This window comes from Parasteatoda tepidariorum, chromosome 5, assembly GCF_982258835.1.
Source record: "Parasteatoda tepidariorum strain Cologne lab strain chromosome 5, Ptep-v5.0, whole genome shotgun sequence".
Classification (NCBI taxonomy): domain Eukaryota; kingdom Metazoa; phylum Arthropoda; class Arachnida; order Araneae; family Theridiidae; genus Parasteatoda; species Parasteatoda tepidariorum.
The window spans coordinates 91,893,596-91,921,064 of NC_141759.1; the positions used below are offsets into that span (position 1 = coordinate 91,893,596).

At 33.3% G+C, this 27,469-nt stretch overlaps 1 protein-coding gene across 3 annotated transcripts in view; it reads right to left on the bottom strand.

Moving 5' to 3' along the window:
* LOC107436536 (rho GTPase-activating protein 100F) overlaps nucleotides 1–27,469 on the bottom strand; it is a 90,619-nt gene that overhangs the window by 18,984 nt on the left and 44,166 nt on the right. For all 3 annotated transcript variants that reach the window (XR_015433840.1, XR_015433839.1, XM_087164524.1), the window contains exons 2-9: nucleotides 19,921–20,052; nucleotides 18,439–18,820; nucleotides 14,851–15,128; nucleotides 10,477–11,434; nucleotides 7,588–7,769; nucleotides 6,336–6,508; nucleotides 3,512–3,811; nucleotides 1,107–1,355 (exon numbers count right to left, since the gene is read on the bottom strand). Coding sequence is in view for 1 of the 3 variants with exons in the window: in XM_087164524.1 (XP_087020650.1) it covers nucleotides 1,107–1,355; nucleotides 3,512–3,811; nucleotides 6,336–6,508; nucleotides 7,588–7,769; nucleotides 10,477–11,434; nucleotides 14,851–15,128; nucleotides 18,439–18,820; nucleotides 19,921–20,007 (2,609 nt within the window). In the remaining 2 variants the exon portion in view is untranslated. The remainder of the gene's footprint in view (nucleotides 1–1,106; nucleotides 1,356–3,511; nucleotides 3,812–6,335; nucleotides 6,509–7,587; nucleotides 7,770–10,476; nucleotides 11,435–14,850; nucleotides 15,129–18,438; nucleotides 18,821–19,920; nucleotides 20,053–27,469) is intronic.

A 27,469-nucleotide genomic window follows, 5' to 3' on the forward strand; every position in this document is an offset into this window, starting at 1 on the left:
TGTTGGCGTTAAAAAAAATTGAAAATTAATAACAAATAAACGGAAAATGAGAAAAAATGCACTGTGGGGCTACTTTGTGCAAATTTTCATTCGTTTTTTTTTCGACAGAAAAAAAAACCTGGAACGAGAAACTACCGTGATTACACTTTAGAAAAGCTGCAAAAATGTTTGCAAGCAGTTGCTGGTGGTATGTCTATTACAGAAGCTTCTCGGAAGTACAAAATCCACAGAAATACTATCTCTAATAAAATTCACAAGAAACACGTGAAACGTGCTGGTAAACTATTATTTTTCTTCTACAAAGATTTTTCTAATGAATTAATCAAACGATTTAACACATAAAAATATATTTTATAGGACATCAGGTGATTTTGACAGAAACTGAAGAGCAAGTTCTGTCATGTTCATTAAAGCATGTTATGTTCAAATTTATCAATATTATGAATATTAATGAATATGTAATAATTATTATTTTTTAAATTTCATCCATTTCAATGTTCAGAAATGTATATGGTTTCCTTTTGCTTAAACTCAAATGTTTTGAAATAAGCATTCTTTTTAAGAAAAAAATTCTTTATAAAAAATGTTTTTTTAACACTGAAAATTATTTTCTAACTAATATCTTTACATATCTTGATGTTTTTGTTTTTAAAAATGTCAACAATTAACTTTTTTAACTATTTTATATCAATATTTTACTAAAAACATGATTATTAAACTGAATTCCAATCACTGCACAAAGTAGCCCCACTTGGGGGCTACTTTGCGCAGATAAATTTTACTAAACTTTGAATTAACATAGTTTATGTAGGCAAAGTAGCCCCAAAGTACCCATTCAATTAGAGTTCTCTTGAAATATAAAGAAAATTAACTTCTTAACGAAATAGAAAAATATTTGTAACTACATTTCATTAGTATAGTGATCTTGAATCATCGAAAAATAACTTCTTAAAGTGATAAAAAAATATGTAGAACTACAACACATTCAATTAGAGTTCTCTTTAATTATATAGAAAATTAACTTCTTGAAGTGATAGAAAAATATATATTGTTTACACTTAATCAATCACCCATAAATTTTGAGATTAATTGTTGATTTTTAGTACCTTTTTACAATGAGCGGTACACCATATCCGGAGTCTTCTCTGACGAGCACCGTTTCGAGATCTACACCAAAGACTCCGTCTGGATGTGAGGCAGGCATCCTTTGGAAGGTCTGTGTAGGATTTTTGTACCTTAGTTTTAAGTAGAGTGTTCCTCTTGGTTCCAGTTTCAACGCCAAGCTATGCACAGGAGACTCACGGAGGAGAGCAGATAGATGAAGAATGCTCTTGTAGCACAACTTGTGTCGAAACCTGCAAAACCATTAGAAAATTAAAAGAGTGCTTTCTTCAAAGTTCTTCCGCCAAGAAATAAAAGTAAAAAAAAGTTCTTCACACTTGAAATAAAGCTGAAATTTTAAACTACATAAACCATTTTGGCGTAAAGAATTATTCGGTCTTTAGAGCAGAAAAATGACTAAATCTTTTTAAAAGTTATTAAGGATGTTTTTCGAAGTCTTCGTCATCATATGAAATGGTTCTTTTCTGCCTGAAATCTGCTATTTTTATAACTGCTGCGAATTAGCGTCTGTTACTCATGACTGTGAGGCCAATTTTAGCCTATCTAAAGTCAGCACTGTCTACGCTTATTTTGAAAATCATCTAGGGGGGAAAATGTCGCCAAATTGGCAATTTTTAAAAAAGTTTAAAAGCTTTTCAAATATTTAAATTATCCGTCTGTTCTAGAGCCCAGATAATTCTTTAATAGCAAGATTATATAAATAGTTTAAAATCATCGCATTGCTTCAAGTGTAAGGCACTTAAACTATGGCTTTTTTATTTTCTTTGGCGACAGTGCTTCGAAAAGCAGCTTTAAAAAATCGCCAATTTTGCGAGATTTTTCCACCTACAGAAAAATATACAAAATCTATGCTTAATTCTCCATTTTTGTAAATTTTTTAAACAAATATAGGATTTTTTTAAGCCCGGATTCTGAGTAACTTTTTAAATGTAAAAATGTAGATCACGAAAGCTATTTCTTCTTACATAACACTGGCTTTTCTTCGTATTAAAGTTTTGCACCATTTTCAGAATTGGCATAGAGTTCGCTGCTCAAAGATAGGCTGAAGTTGACTTAACATTCATTAATGACAATGAAATAAAATTCATGACGAAACTCACAGCAGTTTTGAAAATAGCATATTATTCATGTGACGACCGAGACTTCGAAAAACAGTACTTAACAGTAACAATCATGAAGATAATTTTTTAATTCACGGAAGAGAAAAAAGGAACACCTTGAATAACTTTTGATCTAAAGATCGGATCTTCATTTACTAAGACTCAATCATAAGGGTTCATAAAAGTAACTTCAAATACAATAATTAATTAGTTTAGACGATATTTTAAGTTATGAATTAAGAATAAAATGTTTTTTTTTTATCTGGACACCTTTTTTTGACGGCTTTGCATTTCTGACCCTTAAAAGACACCCTCAAAATGGTAGCTTCTATCTGGGAAATATGGTTCTAATAGTTTGGCCAGGAGAACGGTAGAATGTTTGGTCACTAAATGTTAAGGTCACTTTTACGTATTTCGGTATATCTCGATAATTTTCCAAGTGAAAGGAGAATGTTTCGCACACACATGCACAATTCGTTTATCCAAAGATAATTTCACGCAAAAAATAATTCATAATAAATACTTATCGAACAACAGTCGAACATTTCTGAGTTGTACACGGTATGTAAATTCTTGCATAATTTTAAAGAATGTAATTTTAAATGGCGAAATGCAAAATTTAAACGAAATTGGTCGAATAGTTTCGGTGAAATCAAATTTTAAATATATGAATTTTTTTGGTGAAAAAAAATAGATGTTTAACCATACCTGAGACATGATCGATTATAGAAAAATACAGTTATCTAAAACTCAGTAATCGATACCATGGAACGTTTTTGTCGTTTTACTCTTTTCGAGACGGGCGAGTCATAGTATTTGTACGGAATCAGAATTGGAAAAAAATAAAAAGCGGAAGCTTCAGTTTGGGAATGCCAGATTTGACAGACATGAGTCTTTTTTTTTTTTTAAATATATTATCATTCATTTCAGGCTTTTAAAAGTGTAAGCATATAATTTTTAATTTGAAATACTCCCTGAGAATTCATGTTGACTCGACCGTCTCGAAGAGGTAAAGCTATATTCATGTTAGAATCAAAATATAATATAGTCCGTCCTCCGTAAGAAGACGATTGAAAAGAAAAATGCGGTACCGGTCCATTAGTTGAAGGATTACGTAGAAACGCGTTTGCGGAAATTCATCTTAGGAGAGGGAAGAAGTTTTCCAATGATGATTCTTCACAAAAATCTGACATCCCCTCGTAAAAGTGAACCATTCCAACTGTCAATCGTCTTCTTACGTTGGATGGAGTCTACAAACATTTCAAAATGAATGATATGAAAAAACTCACCTGGGATCCCATGTGTATAAGAGAAAGGCGACTTCTCTATTTTCTACAAGATCTATTTCGAAGATTTCGTCCCAGTCGAAGCTGTGTTCTCCCGTCCGGATGACAGTTCTCGCTTTGTGGGCCCTGTCACATTCTATGACGCAGTACAGGTCCCGAAAGTGGTCACCATGTGTTGTGGGCTTTAATCCCCGACCGGATAACAGATGAATCCATAGTAGGCCACTGTAGCCTTTAGGTGCTTGGGTCAGCTCTCGGGGTCCTAGCGTCACTGGGGTGATGGTCGGCCTCGGCCGATATTTGCTGTCAAATTATGAAAAATAAGTGTTAGCATTCTAGGTAACTCGTAAGCTTTGAATAATATTTTCTACAATCCACAAATGTAAGGTCCGGGATAACCTGGTAGATAGGGCACTGGGCCCATGTCCAAGAGATCGTGGGTTCGATCCCAGCCGGCCGAAGACCGTAAATGATGACTGATGCACGTTAAATCTGTCGAGTCTTATAGTACTCCATGTTCCCATAACAAATCAATGCTTCTGGGGGTACTGATCCAGTAATTTCGTTGTCTTCTGGATTCGTTCAAAATTACAAGGCTATGGAGTTGAACATTAGCAGTCGTAAACCCAAAATTGGGTCGGCTGTTCAACGACGGTTATAAAATAAAATCCACAAATCTAAAATGTTTAACTAATTGCTTAAGGAAGCCACAACTGGGAAAAATTTAAAAAGTGGCGGCGGAAGATTAAAGAAGCAAATTGCTTTTACTTATTCCTAATTATTTTTGCAAATTAAAGGAACAATATCAAGATGTTAAAAAAGACCAACATAATTCCGAGAATTAAAGTGAAAATTAAAAGCTTCGAAATTTCCAACAGTTTTATGAAACAGTTGTCGCCACTTTTTAATTCTTTTCTGGTTGAGGACTGTTAAATCTACTGTAGTCAAAAAGTTTAAAAGTAAGCAGCTGTAATAAAGACAAGCGGTTCCCATTTTTTTTCGGCTACTGAACCCTAAATAATCAAACTTCTTTCGGTGAGTCCCGACTTTATTAAGGTAAGGTAAGGTTTGTTAAGGTAATTGTTAACGTTATAACCTATATTATGACTTAATATAGGTTATAACTTAAATTAAGCTCAATGCCCTACAATTAAATTTGCAGATCTCGTGCTATATCTAGTCTAGTTATGAATCTGTTACGAATGACTAAAATAAGCCAAATTATAGTTTAAAACTAAAAAGAACTGTAATAAACGTTTAAAGGTTGAAAATGGTATTAGGTAAACATATTTCTTCATTAAAGAATTTAATTACTTTATTTTGATTTGTAAAGCGTGATGGGAAATACTAATGCAATATTTGACAAATATTTGTTCTTTTTTTCATAATTTTTTAATATATTGTTATTAGAAATATTATATTTTGTTTTAAAAAATGCCATTTTTATTTCATTGACATTTTAGAAATAATTTCATAAAAGCATCGTAAGATTATATGAATTGGAAATTTTAGTTTTTATCTGAAAATAATCAAACGTTTCAAAATTCATAACTGGTTATAAAAAGTTCTAACTCACGTAACCTCTTAAACGCTAACCAAGGAACTCTAGTACTCCGTGAAGCACCATTTGGGATATGGACTATACAGACTATATAGTGATATGGACTATGTCACAGCTGCTTACTTTTCAACTCTTTGTGTCAAATTATTTCCAGTTGTAGCAAATTCTCTCATTTAAATTTTCGGATGGGTTTAATAAAAGTGATTTTAAATTTATTTTTTTGCTGCAGCTAAAAATGTATAATCTCAACACAAATAGCAACGACTTACTAATCAATATTCTTAGTTTTATGTATTTATACATTTTTCGTGCAATACAAAATGTATTAAATAAGAAAGCTTGCTCCAGGCGATACATTCCACAAATTTATCCTTAATTTTTCAAAACTCTTGTAATATTTAAAAGCTTATAAAAACAAAGCTCGTTTAACAAATTTAGCTGCTAGCTCAATATCCAAAAAAAAAAAAAAAAAATTCTGTCGCAATATTTGCCGTCGCCCATCGTGACGTGGTCTCATAACAGGATTTTACTAAATTTAAGATTCTGGCATTACTGATGCTTGAATCAGATTTGGGTGGTACGGGTACTTTTTATTTACGTCACACCGGAGCTGCACAATGTATTATTGGAGACAATCTGGGATACATCCCTGAGGATGATTCGGAGACAACATACATACGTCAAGTCCCGTTTTACAGAATAAAATAATTCACGCATCATACATCTATCCAAAGGTAGTACTTGAAACAGAGCACTATCAATATTTGATCCAGTACCCACAGAGGTATTGATTTATGGGAACCTGAAGGACTTTGCGACCCCAACAGATTTAGCGTAAACCAGTCACCATTTCCATGGCGAGTCTTCGGCCTGTGGGGATCGAACTCATGAACTCTTTGACATGAGCCCAACGCCCAACCAGCCAAGCTATCTCAACCCAATCTTGGGTGTACTCTGAAGTTAAAGGTCCCACCCATTCACCACAACAGGTCTGAACACGTTGTGAGCAATAGGGGAATATATATATATATATATAAATATATATATATATATATATATATATATATATATATATATATATATATATATATATATATATATATATATATATATATATATATATATATATATATATATATATATATATATATATATATATATATATATATTGTGATTTTTGGGACACATATTTTGTATAAGCATTTTATGACTAGGAGCACATCACATGAACAGACACATGAAATAAAGAATAATTTCCATTCTCACTTGAATTCCCTAGGGTCCAAACTGACCAGGTGCAGGCGATCCTCCGAGGGCTTTATGGGAGTGGGGTGGGGGACGGATATCCTAGGGGCGTACGCCCCACCCGCTGGCAGTATATCGTCGCTACTCGGAGTATGGAGTCGCCGGGGAAACGTATAAATGTTACGGTATTCTTCCTGAAATTAAGAAAAAATAGGCAATTAACGCATGACTGAACACTCACAAAAAAGCTAAACATTTGCTGCAAATTATTTAATCACATGTATCATATTTGGGTGATTATGCATGATTTTAACTCAGTTACTGACACATGAAGAGATATAAGGGAAGAGTTTATTTACAACTCTTTTCTATTTATAGAAGCAAAATATTAATTAACGAGAGTTGTTAGCTGTAAGAAGATTATTTATTAATTGCCGTACAAGTTGCCTAGCTGCCTACTTTGTGAAGTCTTTTTCATCGACCGTGCAAGATGGCAGCTATGCAGTAGTAACTTCTTACTTTACTTACTTACTTTATTTAAAAACAACTGGACACCTGGGCCGCGCAGCGGCCCCTATCCCATTCATCATGAAATTACAACAATGAGTTAAAAACATTTTGAATATAAGCAGTCGTTGTGGTAGCTTTACAATAATATTACCATGATTAGAGAAAATACAAACTTGAACAGAGATATTTACAGTAATTGCCATAAATATGTACAGAAAATTGAATATGAGCATTAATAAATGATGATTATATATATACAAAAGTCGTGATTCATGGACGTGAAGATTTTACATAAATTTTGACATAGTAACTTCTAAAACTAAAGTACAATGATAATATGCCTTTTACTTATTGCTAAGTATTGGTAGTTTCAGTGAATATATATATTTTTTTCTGAGAAAATCTTAAAATAAAACGTTCTCACTACCAGTTTTTAATCTTTTCCTGATTAGTTGCAACCCTGTATTGCGAAAAGTTTAATTTCAGCAAACAGTTAAAAAATTACTCAATCGAGATGCTGAAGTAAGATTTTTTTTAAAATTCGGACTGATTGCTATGAACCGAAATCTTAGTATTAATTCAATTTTGAAATATTTTTTATCATTACATTATCAAAATGTTTTTTAAAACATTTCAAATGCCATTTTAGACACAAGATGGGAGAAAAAAGGATGATTTCATACAGAGGATCGACTAAAAGCATAAGTATTGTTTACTATTGGAAAAAAGATGAGTAAATGTTGAGAGTTGAGGTGGCTGATACCTGTCGCATGGTGTCCAACAGGGATTCAGCGCTGTGTGCGATTCTTCCCAGAGATGAAGCGGTGTGTTGACCTCTTTTCAATCTCTCGTATATGGCAGATGTGGATGGTGCCCGACTCATCCACGCCTTGTATTCGTTCGATGTGAACACACTCGGTGATCGGCGACTACCCTGAGGATGGGCTGCAAAAAAGAACAAAGATCTCTCAGTAAAGATTTTTCGAACCGATTCAAAACTTGAAAATGCCTAGAGGAATTATTATCTTTACCAAACTCCGGAGAATTCTTTGAAAAATAAAACACTGATACAAATATACACTGGTGCCAGAAATTAAGAGAATTTGAAGACTTGGTCGATTATCTCTAGAACTACTGGGTTGATTTTAATGAAATTTGTTATGTACATAGATTGATACAATACAAAAGAAATAACCATTCAACAATTATAATACGCATGCATGATGGTGCGTGACACTCGTTGGAGTCGGAAGGTATGAAACAGCGGTTGCAGAATAAACAAAAAATGGGTTAATAGGGGATATAGTCTCTTCTTACAGATATACAGGTCTTGCAGCTTGATTTCATACTTGAAATAAGGCAGTTTATCATTTCCTGTGGCAATTTCCTACCTTCTAACTCGAACGAGTGCTACGCGCGATCATGCGTGTGTATTACAATTGTTGAATGGCTATTTGTTTTGTATTGTATCAATGTGTGTAGATATCAAATTTCATTAAAATCGTTCCAGTAGTTCTAGAGATAATAGACCAAGCCAACAAATTCTCTTAATTTCTTACACCAGAGTAGTTAGGAGAAAAATCAGCAAATTTCTTATAATCATTATTCAAGTAAATGGGAAAAAATCAAAATCAATTTGGTACCTAAATATCATTATTTGGCATTACTGAACTGTTGTGGCAATTACGGACACAACACACGATTACGGTAACAATTTAGTTTCGTAAATCGCGAAACCTCGTTGTTGTCGTATGCTATTAAGTCAAAGAGGGTGGTTTTCCAGTGGTGCCATCCATGGCCAAGATTTCGACTACTGTCACACACATACATAACAACCAGAGTGTAAATCCCACTTTATACAATGTAGTTCAATTACATTTTAGGGATGCAAAATAGAAAACATTTCATGAAATTCCGAGTTGTTAAAAATTCAATGAATATTATATTGGCTATCAAATAAACAATAACAGACAGCTTGCAATTAGCGAAATCAGAACGTTTTCGCACCACTAATTCAGGTTATCGTTTTCGTTTACGTAATCAGTAGTATTAATTCTCTTCGCTCACGTGATCTCACCCCCATTATAAATAGAGAAGTTGAGAAATAATTTAAATCATCTATTTTCTTTAAATATTAAAATATCACTCACGTCGGGGTTAAAATTCTGTTTTCGTAGCAGAAATTACTTTTGTGCGTATCACAATGTACGTACGCAACAATCCGTAAAGTGCAGAATAGAACATTCAGTTGTATGCTTACTTCTCAACTACTACAGAACTTCCTTGTTCTCAGAAATTATTTTTCTTAGTGCTAGAAAAGGTAATGTTCTTTTATCTTTATTTAAAATAAATTGGGTGCTTGGGCCGCGCAGCGGCCTTTAGCCCATACATCATGAAATAATTTACAGTGTATTAAAACATTTTGTGTTATGCTACATTATGGTGGCATATAAGAGAAAAGGTAATGCATAGCTGTCAGCTTGTACTACCATTGAGAAGTAATTTTCTTAGTGATAGCAACACTAGCGTTTGGGCGTATTGAAATTGAAGTTTACAGTTTCAAAAATGTGTTTTAAACTACCACGACGAATCAATAATTAAAAAAAAGAATCTGTAGATAAGATCTATTTGTTGGCTAATTATGCTTATAGAGTTATGCCCAATAGTTTTGTTGTTAGAAAATTCCATCAAAATTTACTACCACTTCGTAATATCTTTTTTGGCGACCGTGCAAGTTGGAAGATATGGTAATGTATATATAAATAATGTATTTAATTTAAATGTATAATATGTCTATAAAAGGTAATTTAACCCTTTAGTGGGCCATTTATTTCTAGTAAAGGTAAAATAAAGAATATTTGGAATTGAAATCCATGTAAGAATAGTAATTGATATAAGAAAAGAAAAACTCATTTAGCTTATAAAAAATTTGTTTAAATTTTAATGCCATTTTTTTGGTGGTAAGTATATTTACCACGACCTATTAGGAACTTATTGACTTTTATTTTTCTTTATTTATAAAATAAAATTTATCTATGCTACAAACTTCAGAAGGAATAATGCCTTTTATAACTTTTATACTTTTTCTTATACTAAAGAATGGTAGACAATTTCGTGCAAACGTACTTCAAGAAAGCTGAAGTTAATAACAGATGGAAACCTAAATTAAAAATGGTTGAAAAGTTAACGAGGACTTTAAAAATTGGTGGTGACTACGACTTTAGAAAGGGTTAAAGGAATCTTTATATAAATTAAAAGCAAAAGAATTTTTTCACCACTACTCAAATTAAACAGATACAGGGATGGAAAAAAATAGGGAAAACTTATTAGTGAAAGTGTGTTATGATCAAACGTACACCTTTTTAGTACAGTGAATCAAACAATGAAACTGATTACGTGAAGAACAAGAATGCAAAGAAGACAACAAATGAATTAGTACTAAATTAAATAGTACTAAACTGAAATGAAATAGTACTAAACTGAAATGAATTAGTACTACACTGAAATGAATTAGCACTAAACTGAAATGAATTAGTACTAAACTGAAATGAATTAGCACTAAACTGAAATGAATTAGTACTAAACTGAAATGAATTACTACTAAACTGAAATGAATTAGTACTAAACTGAAATGAATTAGCACTAAACTTACGCCTCCTCATCGATCTCGTGGCTGGAAGCTCTGGCGCAGAGACGGCCCCGTCACTCTCCTCTTGGGAATCGTAAGGCAGGGATGTGGTGAAACGGACAGCCTGATGCCGGCTGTATCCGCTCCTCATGGATCGTGGCAGTGAATTGCTACGGCCCCCATAGTGACTATAAGTGCGCCGGGAGCCACCCATTGTCCAATAATCTTGAGCCTCTGTATCCGAAGCACTCTCAACGCCGCCACCCATTCGATCGCGACCAGCACCGCGACGTCGAAGGATGCCGCCGCTCCTGGGCGGCTCTTCGTACCTACGCACTCTACCACGATGCTGCATGGTAGGAGACACATGAAAATTTCTTCTAGGAGGCATTCGATAGTCACTCTCAGTTCTTAACATGCCAGTGGAACGGCGCAGAGGCGTCGTTGCCTCAATGTCATAACCGCCCCTGCTAGGTGGCACCATACTTCGAGTCCTACGATGGTGCGGCTCGTACCGTTCTCGAGGTGGGGGTGCTCGTTCTTCGGGGTAGAACGAGTGCACCCTTTCGGCTAACCGCTCCAGGCTGTCTGGGGGCTTGTAAGTAGTTACTTTGGTGGGTTGCTCCGTGACGACTGGTGATGGCACCACCCATCTCGGAGACACAGGCAGTGGTTCCTCTCTTCTTCTGTTGGCAGTGTACTGTTGGTGACTAGGAGGAGCGTGGTGGTAGGGATGATGGTGATGGGGTATTTTGGGAGGGCGGTGGTGAAGGCTGCTGGTGGAAGGTTGGGAATTGTAGTAGAGGTCGTCAGGGGGATGCTGCTGCTTTGGCTGCTCGTACCGGTGGCGTTCCCTTATGTGATCTTTTTCACTCAACTTGACCGCGATTGCTGGTACTTCGGGTGGAAGACCTTTGGTCCGGGCACGGATCAAGACTCCGTTTTCACTATTCTCTCCATTCGATAGCTCTTCAGTTGTGTCCTAGAAAAAAAAGCTCAATGAGTAATGCTTTTATCCAGCATATAAAGTTTTAGCAAAATAGAGCAGCAACCTAGATGAAACACCAACAACCAAACTAAATGCAAGTATTTTTACTGCAGCAATTATTTAAATGGTTAAATGCTGTTAGCTAGTGTGTAACAAATAGTAAGTTACAGTTACTTCTTGAGGATTTCTTGATGAAATAGTTATAACTACATTTAAATGCTAGTTTTTTATACAGTTACAAATATTTGGAAAAAAAGCTTAATGAGCAATACTTTTATCTAACAAAGTTTTCAAATGCGCGCTTTTATATTATTTCCCACGAACCTCATACTATGTGCTGTATATTTGCAAACTATTTTACTGGACACAATTCCCAGACAAGACGAGAGAGTTTCCAACCATTCTTGGGGAACGAATCCTAAGTCCTTCTCATTGAAAGTTGCTCATAGATTTATAATTATAGTAGTACATTTATATTAATATAAGTAGAAAATTTATAAGGTACTCTTCTGTCTTCTCGAAACGGCTTACAGCTTAGAATTCACAAGCAGATATATTTTCTTTAGCACATTATTCTCAGAAATTCCAACTTGCTCCGGACAGCGGATGAATATTTTCGAGTAGTAGATCTCTAATGTCAGACCTGCCAACTTTTAATCCCTTCCATTATCATTTTTCCCAGTGGTATTAAGATGGAATTAAAACTTCAATTTTAAGCAAACAAATACGTTGTATTTGAAAAAAATTAAGTTGACAACCATCACAGTAACGCATATTAATATATAAGCTTAATTTTTGTAAGAATAGTTGTGATCAAAATCATTTAAAAATTAAATTTATAAAAGGAAAAATAGTATATATTTACTACCACTTTAAATATGAAAATAAAATCTCCGGCAAAATCCGGGAGAGTTGAAAGATATGCTAATGTGGCTTACTAAATTCGATTTATAGGGTTTTTACTCACCAATACTTCTAAATTCAATGGCTTATGTGATAGGCCACTTTTTTACGATTAAGCAGGGCAGCCAACTACTACTCTTTTTGCAAAATATTTTATAGGGGGGTGGACAATTAAAAACTAAAGCTTGCAGAATTTTCGGTAATTTTGCCAACATTTTGAAAACCGCACCACGCAAGCTCTAATAAAAAGTGGGTTTTTGTGTAACCTTTTGTATCAGTTACAAATAGTGGTGTAAAAATGACCTTAAATCATATTTATATAAGAAACAATAGTACATTCAAGCGTAAACTTGGCCGCCACTAGAATTTTTTTCCAAAAAGCCTAAAAAGTGCTTGGTTAAGAAATGTTGAACTCAATAAAAGTTGGTAAAATTAAGCGAAACCCTGCAAAATTTAGTTTGTAGTTCTCTAGCGTATTTTAAAATATTTTGTCGAATCTGGAGCAGTTGGTTTGTCTAGTCCGATGTTCTTTCTGACTGGCATCAAAAATCACCATTCAAAAATTTAAAACTTTTATGTGTTAATATTAAATAACAACAATATTTCATGATTGTTAGTTATTATATCAAGCCGACCGGCCTGTGTAGGGGTTAGGGAACTGTCCTTGCATCAGAAAGGTTCTGCGTTCGAATCCCGGGCAAGGCATGGATGTTCTTTCTTTCTCAGTACTATCTGTCCTTACTGTGGGAGCAACGTTGACCCACCTAATATGGTGCCCTGAAGGAGAGGCCAACAAATCTGCCCTGTGAATGCCTGAATTGAAGAAAAAATGTTAACACAGGTGGGCATTGGAAGAAAAAGTTATTATATCAGGCAATGTACAATGTTTTTAAATGAAGTGCCGGTCAAAAATGCATTCCTGCCAACTTAAAATCTCTTTGAGGATGATTTTCTCCATTTGTAGTGTTATAAGTGTGGGTATTAAGTTTTCCCACCGCTCTGCTACGTAAGGAATGGTAGAAAAAAGGTGCTAATACATTTAAGTGTATGATGCGATACGTTAAAGTCGTGCATTTTTTGTCTTAAGGTACGGACCACTGTATCTATATAAACCTATGCATTCATTATAATCTTATTTCAGAATTAAAATCCCCGCACTCGAATTAGATACGATCAAGTTTGGTATAGGTATCTTATACATATACAATCTTCAGCTCTTTTGAAAATTACACTTAAGACAAAAAAATGCGTGACCTTAACGTCTCGCGTCATAAACTGAAATGTACTAACAACTTCTTCCTACCACGCCTTACGTAACCAAGAAGTGAATTTAACTCAAGTGAATTTTCAAAAAAATTGCGGATAAGAGTGCATTATTGAATTACATAAAAACTGTAGCCTGAGGAGAGAAATCGATTGCTTTACGTAATAGAGAAGAGAATTTTATTCAAGAGAATTTTTAAAAAATTGCGGATAAGAGTGCATTATTGAATTACATAAAAACTGTAGCTTGTGGGGAGAAATCGATTGCTTTACGTAATAGAGAAGAGAATTTTATTCAAGAGAATTTTTAAAAAATTACGGATAGGATTGCATTATTGAATTGCTTAAAAACTGTAGCCTATAGGGAGAAATCGATTGCTTTACGCAATAGAGAAGAGAATTTTATTCAAGAGAATTTTTAAAAAATTGCGGATAAGAGTGCATTATTGAATTGCTTAAAAACTGTAGCTTGTAGGGAGAAATCGATTGCTTTACGTAATAGAGAAGAGAATTTTATTCAGGAGAATTTTTAAGAAATTACGGATAAGAGTGCATTATTGAATTGCTTAAAAATTGTACCTTGTGGGGAGAAATCGATTGCTTTACGTAATAGAGAAGAGAATTTTATTCAAGAGAATTTTCAAAAAAATTACGGATAAGATTGCATTATTGAATTGCTTAAAATTGTAGCTTGTAGGAAGAAATCGATTGCTTTACGTAATAGAGAAGAGAATTTTATTCAAGAGAATTTTTAAAAAATTACGGATAAGATTGCATTATTGAATTGATTAAAATTGTACCTTGTGGGGAGAAATCGATTGCTTTACGTAATAGAGAAGAGAATTTTATTCAAGAGAATTTTTGAAAAGTTACGGATAAGATTGCATTATGGAATTGCTTAAAAATTGTAGCTTGTAGGAAGAAATCAATTGCAGATTTGAAATCAGTGATGGGAAAATATCTATTATCCGTTCAAAACTCTCATTAAAAAAATATAAAAAATTAATACTAAAGACCTATAAAGTACCAAAAAAGGGATAACAGGTATGAATTACTACTCATAATTCATGTCTCATATCTCAGTGGTTAATCAGTTATTTAAAAATATATATATATTCAAAATGCCAATCATCTCAATCGCATAGTAATGCTTTTGAAATGATTAATATCACCAACTATCAAACAATAGGGACTGTAATAGTAATAAGGGGGGCCTAAATATCATGCCCCCAAGAATACTCTACCTTCTTGATGACAACTACAGGTGGTCTACCTTCCTGTGGCCTTCTCGTTAATTCTCTGATTCTGGTGCCTCCGCTGTAGATACGTGATCTGATGGTGAGAACGAGACGGCGCGGAATGGACATGATGATGACCACGTCATCCAGACTCATGTGCCGGACATCGACTAAGTTGACAGCTAGGATCTCGTCACCCACCCTCAGCAGACCGCTATTGTAGACGGCCGATTCGAGGGCTATCCTGGAGATGAACACACCTTCCGTCTCACGCAAGCCATCCCCTGCACACAAATTTGCAACATATCATGAACAATAAATAGCAAATGAATTTGACTGTATTTAGAGTCTTTAATTAACGCGCTTCCTAAGCGAATTGATTAAGAAAAAATCTGTTGGGAAAAGGTAAACACATGCTTTCATTAACTGATTTATCTTTCTGGCAATAATATCCTTAAAAATATGTTCGCAGTCAATAATATCATCTTTCTGGTAATAATATCCTTAAAAATATGTTCACAGTCAATAATATTATCCTTCTGGTAATAATATCCATAAAAATATGTTCCTAGGCAATAATATCATCTTTCTGGCAGTAATGTCTTTAAAAATATGTTCGTAGGTAATAATGTCATCTTTCTGGTAATAATATTTTTAAAAAGATGTTCGCAGGCAATAATATCATCTTTCTGGCAATAATAACCTTAAAAATATGTTCGCAGTCAATAATATTATCCTTCTGGTAATAATATCCATAAAAATATGTTCGTAGGCAATAATATCATCTTTTTGGCAGTAATGTCTTTAAAAATATGTTCGTAGGCAATATTGTTATCTTTCTGGTAATAATATTTTTAAAAATATGTTCGCAGGCAATAATATCATCTTTCTGGCAATAATGTCCTTAAAAATATGTTCGCAGTCAATAATATTATCCTTCTGGTAATAATATCCATAAAAATATCTTTCTGGCAGCAATGTCTTTAAAAATATGTTCGTAGGCAATAATGTCATCTTTCTGGTAATAATATTTTTAAAAATATGTTCGCAGGCAATAATATCATCTTTCTGGCTATAATGTCCTTAAAAATATGTTCGCAGTCAATAATATTATCCTTCTGGTAATAATATCCATAAAAATATCTTTCTGGCAGTAATGTCTTTAAAAATGTGTTCGTAGGCAATAATGTCATCTTTCTGGCAATAATGTCCTTAAAAATATGTTCGCAGTCAATAATATCATCCTTCTGGCAATAATGTCCTTAAAAATATGTTCGCAGTCAATAATATCATCTTTCTGGCAGTAATGTCTTTAAAAATGTGTTCGTAGGCAATAATGTCATCTTTCTGGTAATAATATTTTTAAAAATATGTTCGCAGGCAATAATATCATCTTTCTGGCAATAATGTCTTTAAAAATATGTTCGCAGTCAATAATATTATCCTTCTGGTAATAATATCCATAAAAATATGTTCGTAGGCAATAATATCATCTTTCTGGCAGTAATGTCTTTAAAAATATGTTCGTAGGCAATAATGTCATATTTCTGGTAATAATATTTTTAAAAAGATGTTCGCAGGCAATAATATCATCTTTTTCTGGCAATAACATGACTGTAAAAAAAGTAGTTGCCGCCATTTTTAGTATTGGGATAAATTAAAATTTTCTGCACTGCATGAAGTCACGTATTTTATTTACTTTTTCACTGTGGTAGTTCTTTTTATTTATTCACTCATTTTTTTGTGTGTGTTTATTGACAACACATATTTTTATGAGCATTTGCATAAATTTAATAGCTTCATTGCAAAAACATTTTGTTTTGAAAACAAGCCCATTTTCTGCAGTAGATTCGCTCTAATATTTTGCAACAATTGTTATTTTGTCAACATCATGCATTTTTTTCGAGATAACAAGAGCTGGATACTTAAAAATATATTTGTAACAGTTTTATATTTCAGTGCAAATAAAATTTTAAATACCGAACTGTAGTTATTGTGCAAGAAATTATACAAAGTTGGTATGATATCGAATATTTGAAAAAATTACTGCAGAAATATTATTAGAAAACATATTACTAAAAGCATGCTTGCTTTTAGATAAAATGTTTTTACAATGAAGCTATTAAATTGATTCTAATATGTATGAAATATGTATAATCAATACAAAAACATACAAAAATGAATGAATAAATAAATAAATATAAGAATGAAAAATTAAATTTAAAAAAATGTAATTACATACACTGTAAAAAATGTTAGTTCATTCCTCCATCAAAAATGGTGGCAACTACATTTTAACGGTGTACCACATTGGTCCCCCACTCCTTCGACTACGTTACTTTACTTGACGTTATCAGCAATCGGGAACGTTCGAACCAACGTACGACAACTAATTATAGTTTGAATACATTTCAATGAAAATGGAATAAAGAAAGGTTCAATGATGTCTTTAGATTATGCTACAAGCCAAACAAAGTCAATACTTCGCCACTTTGTGATTAGTTCCTCTAATTGGACACTTTATGCTTATAGTTCTGCGCCGATATTGTTATGTTTCTATGCAGCTTATTTCTATAAGTTGCTTCATGAAATATTCTCCCATTATTAATACTGATGTGATAGTATTTAGCGAAGGCGAAGTACAGAACTTTCAGCTAACTGGGCAACACAGTAATTAGTTATGTCTCTTGGCTAAAGGTGATCATTTAGTCACGATAGACTAGTTTGTTTTACGAAACATTCAGTCGCGTATAGATGATATTAGGAACAGAGGCACTATGGAAATTATTCCTCTAGCTTTGCAGTTGGAGGTTTGTCCAATGGGTCGGGCTGTGTTGGCCCACTCTGGTGCGGGGACTCCCGGTTTAGCTGCGTCGCCTGAGCTTTCAACGCTTTCACAGGCTTCTTCTGCCATCACCTTCTACACCAGAAAGCCTCCACACAGTTTCCTATAAGTAGTCTGCGCTGATTAATTAAAAACCGAACCACTAGTGCGCATGAACCCAAATTCTTTTTTAAAAGTACTTGAGAGAAATTTATCATATATATTTGAGAATTGAATCTGTGGTGGTTGACAAGTAAGTAAAACAAACTAAATATATTCAGAAATTAAACAAATTTTCAGACATATCTTTCTAATTTTTAATGGATTTCATATTAAATGGTTATTTAACTAATTGGTTTACTTTCATAGCGGTCTGATCGGACTACCTGCAAAAAACCGTGTGGAGGCTTTCAGTTATAGGAGGCGTTGCTTCTGTTCATCGACAAAAGCCTGCTGCTCAACTCATGCGTAACTCGAAGCCTTGTGCCAATGAGTCTGCATTGCTTCGTGACTTGGTGGTGTACGACGGCTGTTGTAGCGGTGGATCTTCAAAACTTGAATGATCTAGAACGCATTATGAATGTTTTCGGCAACGTTTCTTGAGTTGCGTATACAATAAACTACAATGACGTCACATAATGTTGAAGCGTTATTTTTTTAAGTGAAATTTTTTATGACTTTAACAAGTGGTTGCCTTCTCTATGGTTAAAGTTAACATTTAATTAACTATGTTAAGTAAACTATGTTAATTAACTATGTCAAGTACTCACCTTCCCTGATGTAGAGACCAAGGGTCTGTCCAGGCCTTTTGATGATCTCAACAAAGCGGACAACATGCGTTGCATCAGCCGCGCTCAGGTACTTCCTGTAGGTGTCAGCACCGACGCGGCCCAGACTGACTGGATCAAACATGCGTATGAGCATCTCTCCACCTCTGTTTTCCACCGCATCCACGTGGGCTGCCGTTGCCGCATCAAAATCATTCTCAACAGCCTCGAGTTGACGAAAGATCTCGGAGCTAATGCCGCTAACCTTCCTGAAGTCACGCTGCACAACGATGCCGTGCGGGGGTTGGGGAGGTCGAAGACGTACGCGTCGCACGACGCCCCCCTCCTCTGTCAAGGCTTCGACGGTGTCCACTCCTCTGGCGTCCTGAAAAAAATTATGCTATATTTAAGAAATATTGATATGTTAGGGTGTTTACATATTGTCAAATTGTATTGCATCCAGAAAACTCAGGAGCTCTCAGGAAAACCTGAAAGCTCTCTTGTCTTCTGAGTTGAAGTAAAAATTATAAAACTTCAGAACTAAACAATAATAACACTGACAATGAAAAATTTTGTAACAAAGTGAGTCAAATATAACCAGTCCCAATAATGGTAGTAGGGTAGGTATTATTTACGTCACATTAGAGCTACACAGTGGGCTATTGGCGACTGTCTGGGAAACATCCCTGAGGATAGGATGATCCGAAGACATGCCACCACAATTTTGATCCTCTGCAGAGGCGATGGCTTCCCTGCTGTGGAAGCCCGACGACCTGCTCGCGAAGTTGAACACGTTGCGTTAGAACAGTTTAACGAGGGCCGATACTACACACCCTCGGTCCCTACGCTGGCTGATCAAAGTGGTCACCCACCCGCTTACTGACCACAGCCAGTTATGCTTGACTTCGGTGTTCTGCTGGGAACCGTGTCTTTACGAACAGTGCACTGCGGGACAACTGGTCCCAAGAAAAGAAACTAAATAATTCACTTTGTGAGGTTAAAAGTGATTCGAATTATATAAGCGTGACAGTGATCTGAGCGTTAATAATGCTCCAAACAATTAAATTCTCTCTATATCATTGTCATGTTTTTGATTATTACTTTGTATCACACATAAATATTAATTAAGCTAACTAATTAAGTATTTAGCGGGGATCATTTTGTTACTCCTAATAAAGGAAGAAATCATGCGTATTTTAATCTTTTCTGATTCATTTCTACGAGACCTTAGAGCTGTGTAAATTTTTATTGGAAAATTAGATTTGCAATGTTTACAACGGTTGTATACAAAGCGAATGGTTAAATAATTTAGCGGAATTTACTTGTCAGTTAAATTTCACTGAATTCAAATTGTGAGAAATTTTTTGCAAATTGAAATTTGGCGAGTTTTTTTCTGAATAAAATCTTGTATAATTTTTCAGACTTTGATAGATTATTTGGAGAAACTGTCAATAGTGAGGGATTAATTGAGTGAATATTAATTACCTTTCGCTTCCCGCAGCAAAGCATAGTGGAAAAAAGAATGTGCTTCACTTTACGTCGGAGCCGCGGTCTGTTAGCAAACGAGTTCATGTGGGACCACCTCAACTGCGATGCCTCTTTCACACAGATAGACACCTATAAAATATAAGAACATCTTTGTATTAGACACTCTATTTCACATTTAATACTGTTGTTATTGTTTCTAATGCCACTTGCTAATACCAGCAAGCTTGCTTGGTGAAACTACGCAAATTTAAGGCAAAGGGTGCGTTTCCTGCTACTCAGTGGCTCCATCTACGGCCAAGAATAAGATTTCAGCCACATACACGTCACAGCCCGTTTATAGGGTGAGTCCTTCATACGTTTATTTATTCATCCACAGATCGCAATTTTGACCTGAACCAGAGAACTCTCAATCTCCAATTCAGTACTCCCAGAGGTATGATTTGCTGTGGGAATATTGAGGACTATGTGATCCGACAGATTTAACGTGCACCAGTCATCATTTACTGCCTAGGGAGTGTTCGGCTATGCGGGGGTTGAAGTCACGATCTCACGGTCATGGGTCCAATGCCTTACCAACCTGGCTATCCTGACTTTTTTAATATTGTACAATGAACAATATACATACACCCGCTAATTTCAACTGTATTTTCATAGTAACTATTAAAGATTTCCCCGAGGGGTAGAAAAAGTTAAACATACAATCCCAGCGTAGTTAAATTTCTTTTTTCTTTTTTTTAACGAAACAATGCAAACACGTTTAACAAAGTACGACTACCACGACTTAATAACAGTCAAAACATCTTTACGAGATTACGGGACTTGTAATACAGTAAATTTTAAATAAAGACTGTTAAAAGTCGAACCCTCCAATTACTATGGAGAATCAGTAGTTTTAGAAAATATTTTGTCTAGTGGTAGAAAATGTAATACATCCGTATTTGCACAAATTAGAAGAATTTTGTCCACCGCCCATAACTTATAGGATATATAAAAGTATAATTTAAAACTTATACAATCGTTGAGAATTTTTTTCACGTGCTTGTAATATTTTTTTTTCTTCTCATAGACTTTTATATAAAACTAGGAGGCTCCGCCCCCTGCTCGCTAACGCTCGCTAACGGTCACCAGAATTTTTTTTCAAATAAATGGACCGTTGATGAAACTTTTACTGAGATGCTAACTTGCTCGGACAAGAGACCAAGTATCAATGGATTAAAAACTAGTCCTAGTCCTAGTGTTTAGATTTTATTGGGCACCTGGGCCGCGAAGCGGCCCCTATCCCATTCATCTGGAATTTTTGAACAGTTTTGGTTGAGCAATGAGGTAAGCAGGCAATGGAGTTGCTTTTATGAATGTTTCAAGCTCTTTGCTTGAATAACTAAAAAGGAATCAAAAATAAATTGAGCAGCTTGCTCTAAACTGTGTTTGTTTGATTTTGGAGTTGTTCAGAATTGTATCAGCATGAGTAAACGTTATTTTCAGAAAGGTTGATGAAATTATTTGTTTTGATAGTTATGATATGAGGCGTCGGAGGTGAAATGTGCAGCTATTGGTCTGTAGTTTTTATCTTTGATATAATTTTCAAATTTAAAGATTTCATTAAAATTTGCTGTTTTACATTCTATGGCTTTATCGAAAAAATCTGCGTTTAGCTTGTATATATGCTGTGATAGAGTTGGTATTTTTAGGTCTGCATGTATATTGGTATTCCGGATGAACCATCTTGCACAGGTTATTTTTCTAAGGATCTTGTTTTGGCATTGGTTTAATTTCTTCAGTAGATGTTGAGGTATCGTTGTCCAGGCAGGTGAGGCATAGGTAAGTATTGGGCGGATCATTGCTGTATATAGTAGCTTCTTTAGTTTAAGTGACATATTCTGATTATATATTAATGGTTGTATGGCTATTATTGCTGCATTTGCTTTATCTATTGTGCTTTTGATGTGATCATTCCAGGTGAGTTTGCTATTGATTATAAGGCCAAGATAATTTGCTTTTTTAACTATTGGTATTGGTATGTTGAACATTTTTGGTTGAAGTTGTGGAAGTATTTTAATTCTTCTTTTTTGTATAATTAATATTTGTGATTTTCCAGCATTTACTGCAGTTTTCCATTTTAAGCACCAGTCTTCTATTTCGTCTATATGGTCCTGTAGTTTTTGAAGAGCATGATTTGGGTTTCTGGATTTAATAATAATACCGGTATCGTCTGCGTAATAGGCTGTTATGCTGTTATAATCGGCTTTGTTTTTAGGAAAATCATAAGTGTATAATATGTATAATATCGGTCCCAGAATGCTGCCCTGTGGTATTCCGGCTGTGATGTTTCTCTTTGTGGATTTTTTGTTTTTGATGGTGATTTGAAATGTTCTATTAGAAAGATAGCAGGATAGAAGTTTGATTATGCCGGGTGGAAAATTCAGCTGTATGAGTTTTTATAGACATAAGTACTATAAAGTGGTGAATTGCATAAGCCTACGAATTATTCAGAAATAGTGGTGGATAAAAATCTACTAAATTGAATTTATTAAACCAAGAATCGCAATTGTTAAACTACCACTTCGAAATATAAATTTGCTGTCCGGAGCAAGTTGGCATCTCTGTCTTGATCTGAAGCTATTTCAAGCTATGTTTGAAAAAGCCAACTTGTTCTGCTTTATGGGGGGAAAATTTAGGGGTAGAAAATTTATATTTTTATGTATGCAGGGATGCCTTAGACAACCAAAAACGTAAGAGGTGGTCGAAACTAAATTCTTCTCTATTTATTCCATTATTCAATCCTAACTACCACAATTACTTTAGCATACCACAGAGATTATAACAGCCCCAATTTTGAAAAAAAAATCTTTTAAAAAACGGTAGAGAACCACAAACTAAATAGTGAAGATTTTCGGTTAATTTTGATAACTTTTTGAAAAGGCTCAACACAGCTTAACTGCAGGTATGCCGTAGGCGACTGAAAATTCAAAAAAAAGTGGTAGAAACAAATTTCTTTTTATTTATTTACTATCTCTTTAATTATTGAATCGTAACTACCACTAGGACTTACATTTCACGTTATTCAAATATAAAGCAAAATCATTTATTGCATTCACTGCAACAGATCTAACTGTAACCACAGAGGCTACCCACCAAATTCTAATTCACTATCTTCTGATATTCTTCTCTGATTCACTATCGCCTAGCATGCCAAGAAATCCCAGTTTCCAATTGGTCAACTTCAGATGAAAAAGAGAGATGTCCGACATATTCCTATCTAGTCTTATTGCATTCTCTTTCAGTTTAAAAAATGCGATAGGAAGTTAATAATTTTAATAAAAGTTAGAATTTCATTAGACGTCACTTTTTAAATTTTTAGTCACCCGGTGGCAACACTGTAACTTCAACAACGTAGAATATCACATAAGCCTTCGAATCAGAGGGGAGTAAAAACCTTATAAATCGAATTTTTAAACCAAGAATCGGACATAAAAAAACTACCACTCAAAAATATTTATGTGCTGTCTGGAGCAAGTTGGCATCTTTGAATTATTATTCATATTTAAAGCAAAATTATTGGTTGCATTTTCCTTTCAATAGTAAACTGAAAGAAATATGCCAGAAAAAAAGAGGCTAATTTTAGTGTCTTTTAATAGCATTTTGCTACTTATTAACACTAGATTTAAGGGACGCTTCATTTTGACGCATTTCGAATTTTATAAGGAAAATTACAAACCAGTTTGCATTTTTATTTTATCTCTTGTAATGACTTTTATCCATTGATCGAGGTAAATATATATTGAAGTCTATTTTCTTCAAAAACGTTGAAATATTGAAATTCTCTTTGTGGTATACCTATCTCTACGGATATGCGTCAATTTGACGCGATCGTAATTTAGACAAAACTTTGAGTAAACATGCTAACATCACATCAATAATAAATAGGAATGTTCCGATAATACTTCGATCCGTTATCTCAAATGAAACAAGGGATAAGCAACTGTTGTCGATAAGCAATAATTGAAAGAACTAACGCAGAATGTCAATTGATGTCAAATTTTGAAGGTTTCAGTTGCTTAGTTCGAGTATTGAAAAATAAAATGCTAGAATATTTCATAAATGTATATCTCATATTTTCATTATCTTTCTTATAGTATATAATTGCATTGCTTTCTAAGTGCAGAGATGCCAACTGCTCCGGACACGCCAAAAGTAACTTACTTACTTACTTTATTTACAAAAATTGGGCACCTGGGCCACTTAGCGGCCCCTATCCCATACATCTAGAAATTTACAGAAAATTTATAGTAATAACATTTTGAATTTAGCAGTCGATGTGGTAGCTAATAGAAAAACAAGCACTTTGCTTGAGTAAATATAACATTTGAATATCTGATTCATCGAATCTAAGTTGATATATATAAATATAAACATAATTTGACATATATATACATAAGTTGACATAAATAAATAATAACATAAATTGATACATATTTCACTAATTAAATTTCTATATTTTAACTAGCACATATTTAATTGTGACATGCATTGAAGTTCATTCGAATACATTGTGGTAACCATAAAAAAAATTAAGCCGTTTGCTTGTGAAATAATAAAACAATGAAATTTAATATGACAAATTGACTTAACACTAGAAATATTGATTGTAGACTTAAATTAAAAATAAAGATAAAACATGATTTGATATGTACAGTAATTGATTTTTGAAAAATGAAAGGCATAATTGATGAATATAGATAAATCATACCTTGATACATGATGAAATAACATATTTGGAGAAAATGCAGTGAATATATTTTATCAGAGAAGTATTGCTCATTAAATACAATAGAATTTTCAAAAGAATTTAACATGCAAAGTTGATATATATGTATGCATAAATTGGTTATATTATCAGAAAATAATTCTTAATGTAATTTAATTTAACTTAAGTAAAAGTCTGATGTGAAAAGTTCAGTGAATTTAACTTGAGAGTCTTGAAAATAAAAGTAGAACTCACTGGGATTGAGATGTTTCCCCGCCAAAAGTAACTAAAAAAAACGGTAAATAATTCCTAGGTAAATTTTGTGAAACGAAGTGGTGAATCATGTAAGCCTACGAATTATTTAAAAATAATGTTGGATAAAAATCTACTAAATTGAACTTATTAAACCAAGAATCACAATTGATAAACAACCACTTTAAAATATATATTTGCTGTCCGGAGCAAGTTGGCATCTCTGTAAGTGCTGTTATATGTATTCGTTCATGCGTCAAATTGAAGCGTGTTCGCCGAGATAGGTATGTAAGAAACGTCCGTAAACCTAGTGTTAATCACCACTTTTTACATTTTTAGTCACCGGTGGCATCTCTGTATGATTATTGGCTTAAAATAAGGACGTTGTTGATATTCACATTGTTACTATATATTAAAATTTTAATAATTTTTATAAAATATCACGATCTTTTTTACACTTTAGTAAGGCATATTGCGTCTACCATATAAAATTAAAATATAACTAAATTTTTTTTTTATATATTTAAGAAATTATTCGCGATCGCAACGCTCGAGTACGCCGTCTAGCGGGAGCCTGTAAATATCCGACATTAATTTATCACGTTTTCATTTAGTTGCATCAAAATCATTGGCCATGACGGACGCCATTTTCTTAGCAGCAAATAAAAATCAAAATTTCCCTAAGGAAAAGCTGAAGAACTTGAAAAAACTAACCAGAACATGCCAAACATTGAAGCAAAACACGCCAAGCATTTGAAGAACAATTTCTCCTTAATTTTTACCTTACTATTACCAACAACATAACTTTCAATTTCATGATCACTTGCTGTTACAGATGTGTATTTTACGGTAAAATAATTTTTTCTGTCTTCAATTCATTACAAATAAAAATGAAGTCAACATTGCTTTCGTTATTCCAATAAATAAATAAATGTGAATTCAGAACGTCAAGAACTGCAATAGTTATAGAATATTCTTCTTTGTTACAGAACAGTATATATTTCTGTATCTATATAATTCGGAAAACAACAATAAAGGATCAACCAAATTACTTGAAATAGTGTCATTTGTGCTGATGATTAATAAATTTTTTTATCGTTTTCTTGGTAAGCATTTTTTAGTTTTGAAAGAATAGATAATTTCAACTAGAATTCAGCTGTTCTGTTTTTAAGCTACATATTCAAATTCATATAGAGATCTTACGATTATAAAATTTTGATGTGTGGTATGTTATCTAAAACTAATAAAGGGATAATCTATGCACATATTATTTGAAAATAAAACTTTCAAACGAAGAACATTTCATTTGGAACTCTGCGGATTTATAAAGAAGGTAAGTGTTATGATTTTTATAATTTAAAAATTAGCTTGTAAATTTTTTTTATTTGATGATAGTTCTCTACAGAATGGTTTCTTACGTCTGATTAACAACTGAATAATAAGAAAAGATACAATATGAAATTTTTTATTTCAATGTAAAGAATTCTTAAACTCGTTTTTTATCCTAAGAATTCTTTATTTTCCGTTTTATAGTTTATAATTTTTTGATAAAAATTGTTGTCAAAATTATTTTTTTGAAAACATAAATGGTATAACATTATGTGTTTATGTATACTTCTTGCATATTCTAATGTTTCAAGTAATATGATTCAGAAAAGTATGAATAAAAATTCGGTACTTATGTATTAACGCCACAGCAGCTACAGATTTGGCTGTTTTTAAGTGCCGCCAATCTACACCTAAAATTTTTGTGACAAATCATAAAATGAAACACTTTATTTAAAATCAAAGTAGTTTATCGGATTTCGGTGGACAAAGGGCAAAATATTTCGCTCCTGAAAGAATAAAATTGCATCTTGTTCTATTTCTGGCAAATCCCAAAGACACATTTTCGTAGCACTAAGAAATGGTAACAAAAATCGAAGAACAAATCATTTTTGAATTCTGATTTATAATCATTTTTGATTTATAAAAGCAGGTAAGTGTTAATTTTTATAAAATAAAAGGTTTTACTTTTAAGTAGTTTTTTTCTTATTTGATGATAGTTTTCTGTAGAATGGTTTTCTGCGTCCGATTATGAATCAAAAAAGAAAAAACATGAAAGTTGTTTATTTTAATGTAAGGAATTTTTAGAATTGGTTTTTTCTCTTTTGCTTTGTATCGTAAGCATTCTTCATTTTACGTTTTTTAGTTTCTCAATAATGATTTTTATTGAAACTTGAAATTTTTTGATAAAAATTATTGTCAAAAAACTTTTTTTACAAAATTAAATTTCATAAAATTATGAGGTTTATGTATACTTTTTGTTAATTTTAATTTTTGAAGTAATATGATTCTTAAAACTATGGAATGTAAAGTTTAAATAGCCTTTCATGTTATATCATTAAATTTAGTAAAACTGTTTCTCGGGCATTAGGTTTTAACTCTTATAAGAATATACATATTTTTTTCTGTTTATATGCAAATATTTTTCCGATGTATTTTGGATGTTCCTTCTCTAAAAAAAAGAGATACCATTTTGTTTTCGTTTGCATAAGAAAGGATATTAAA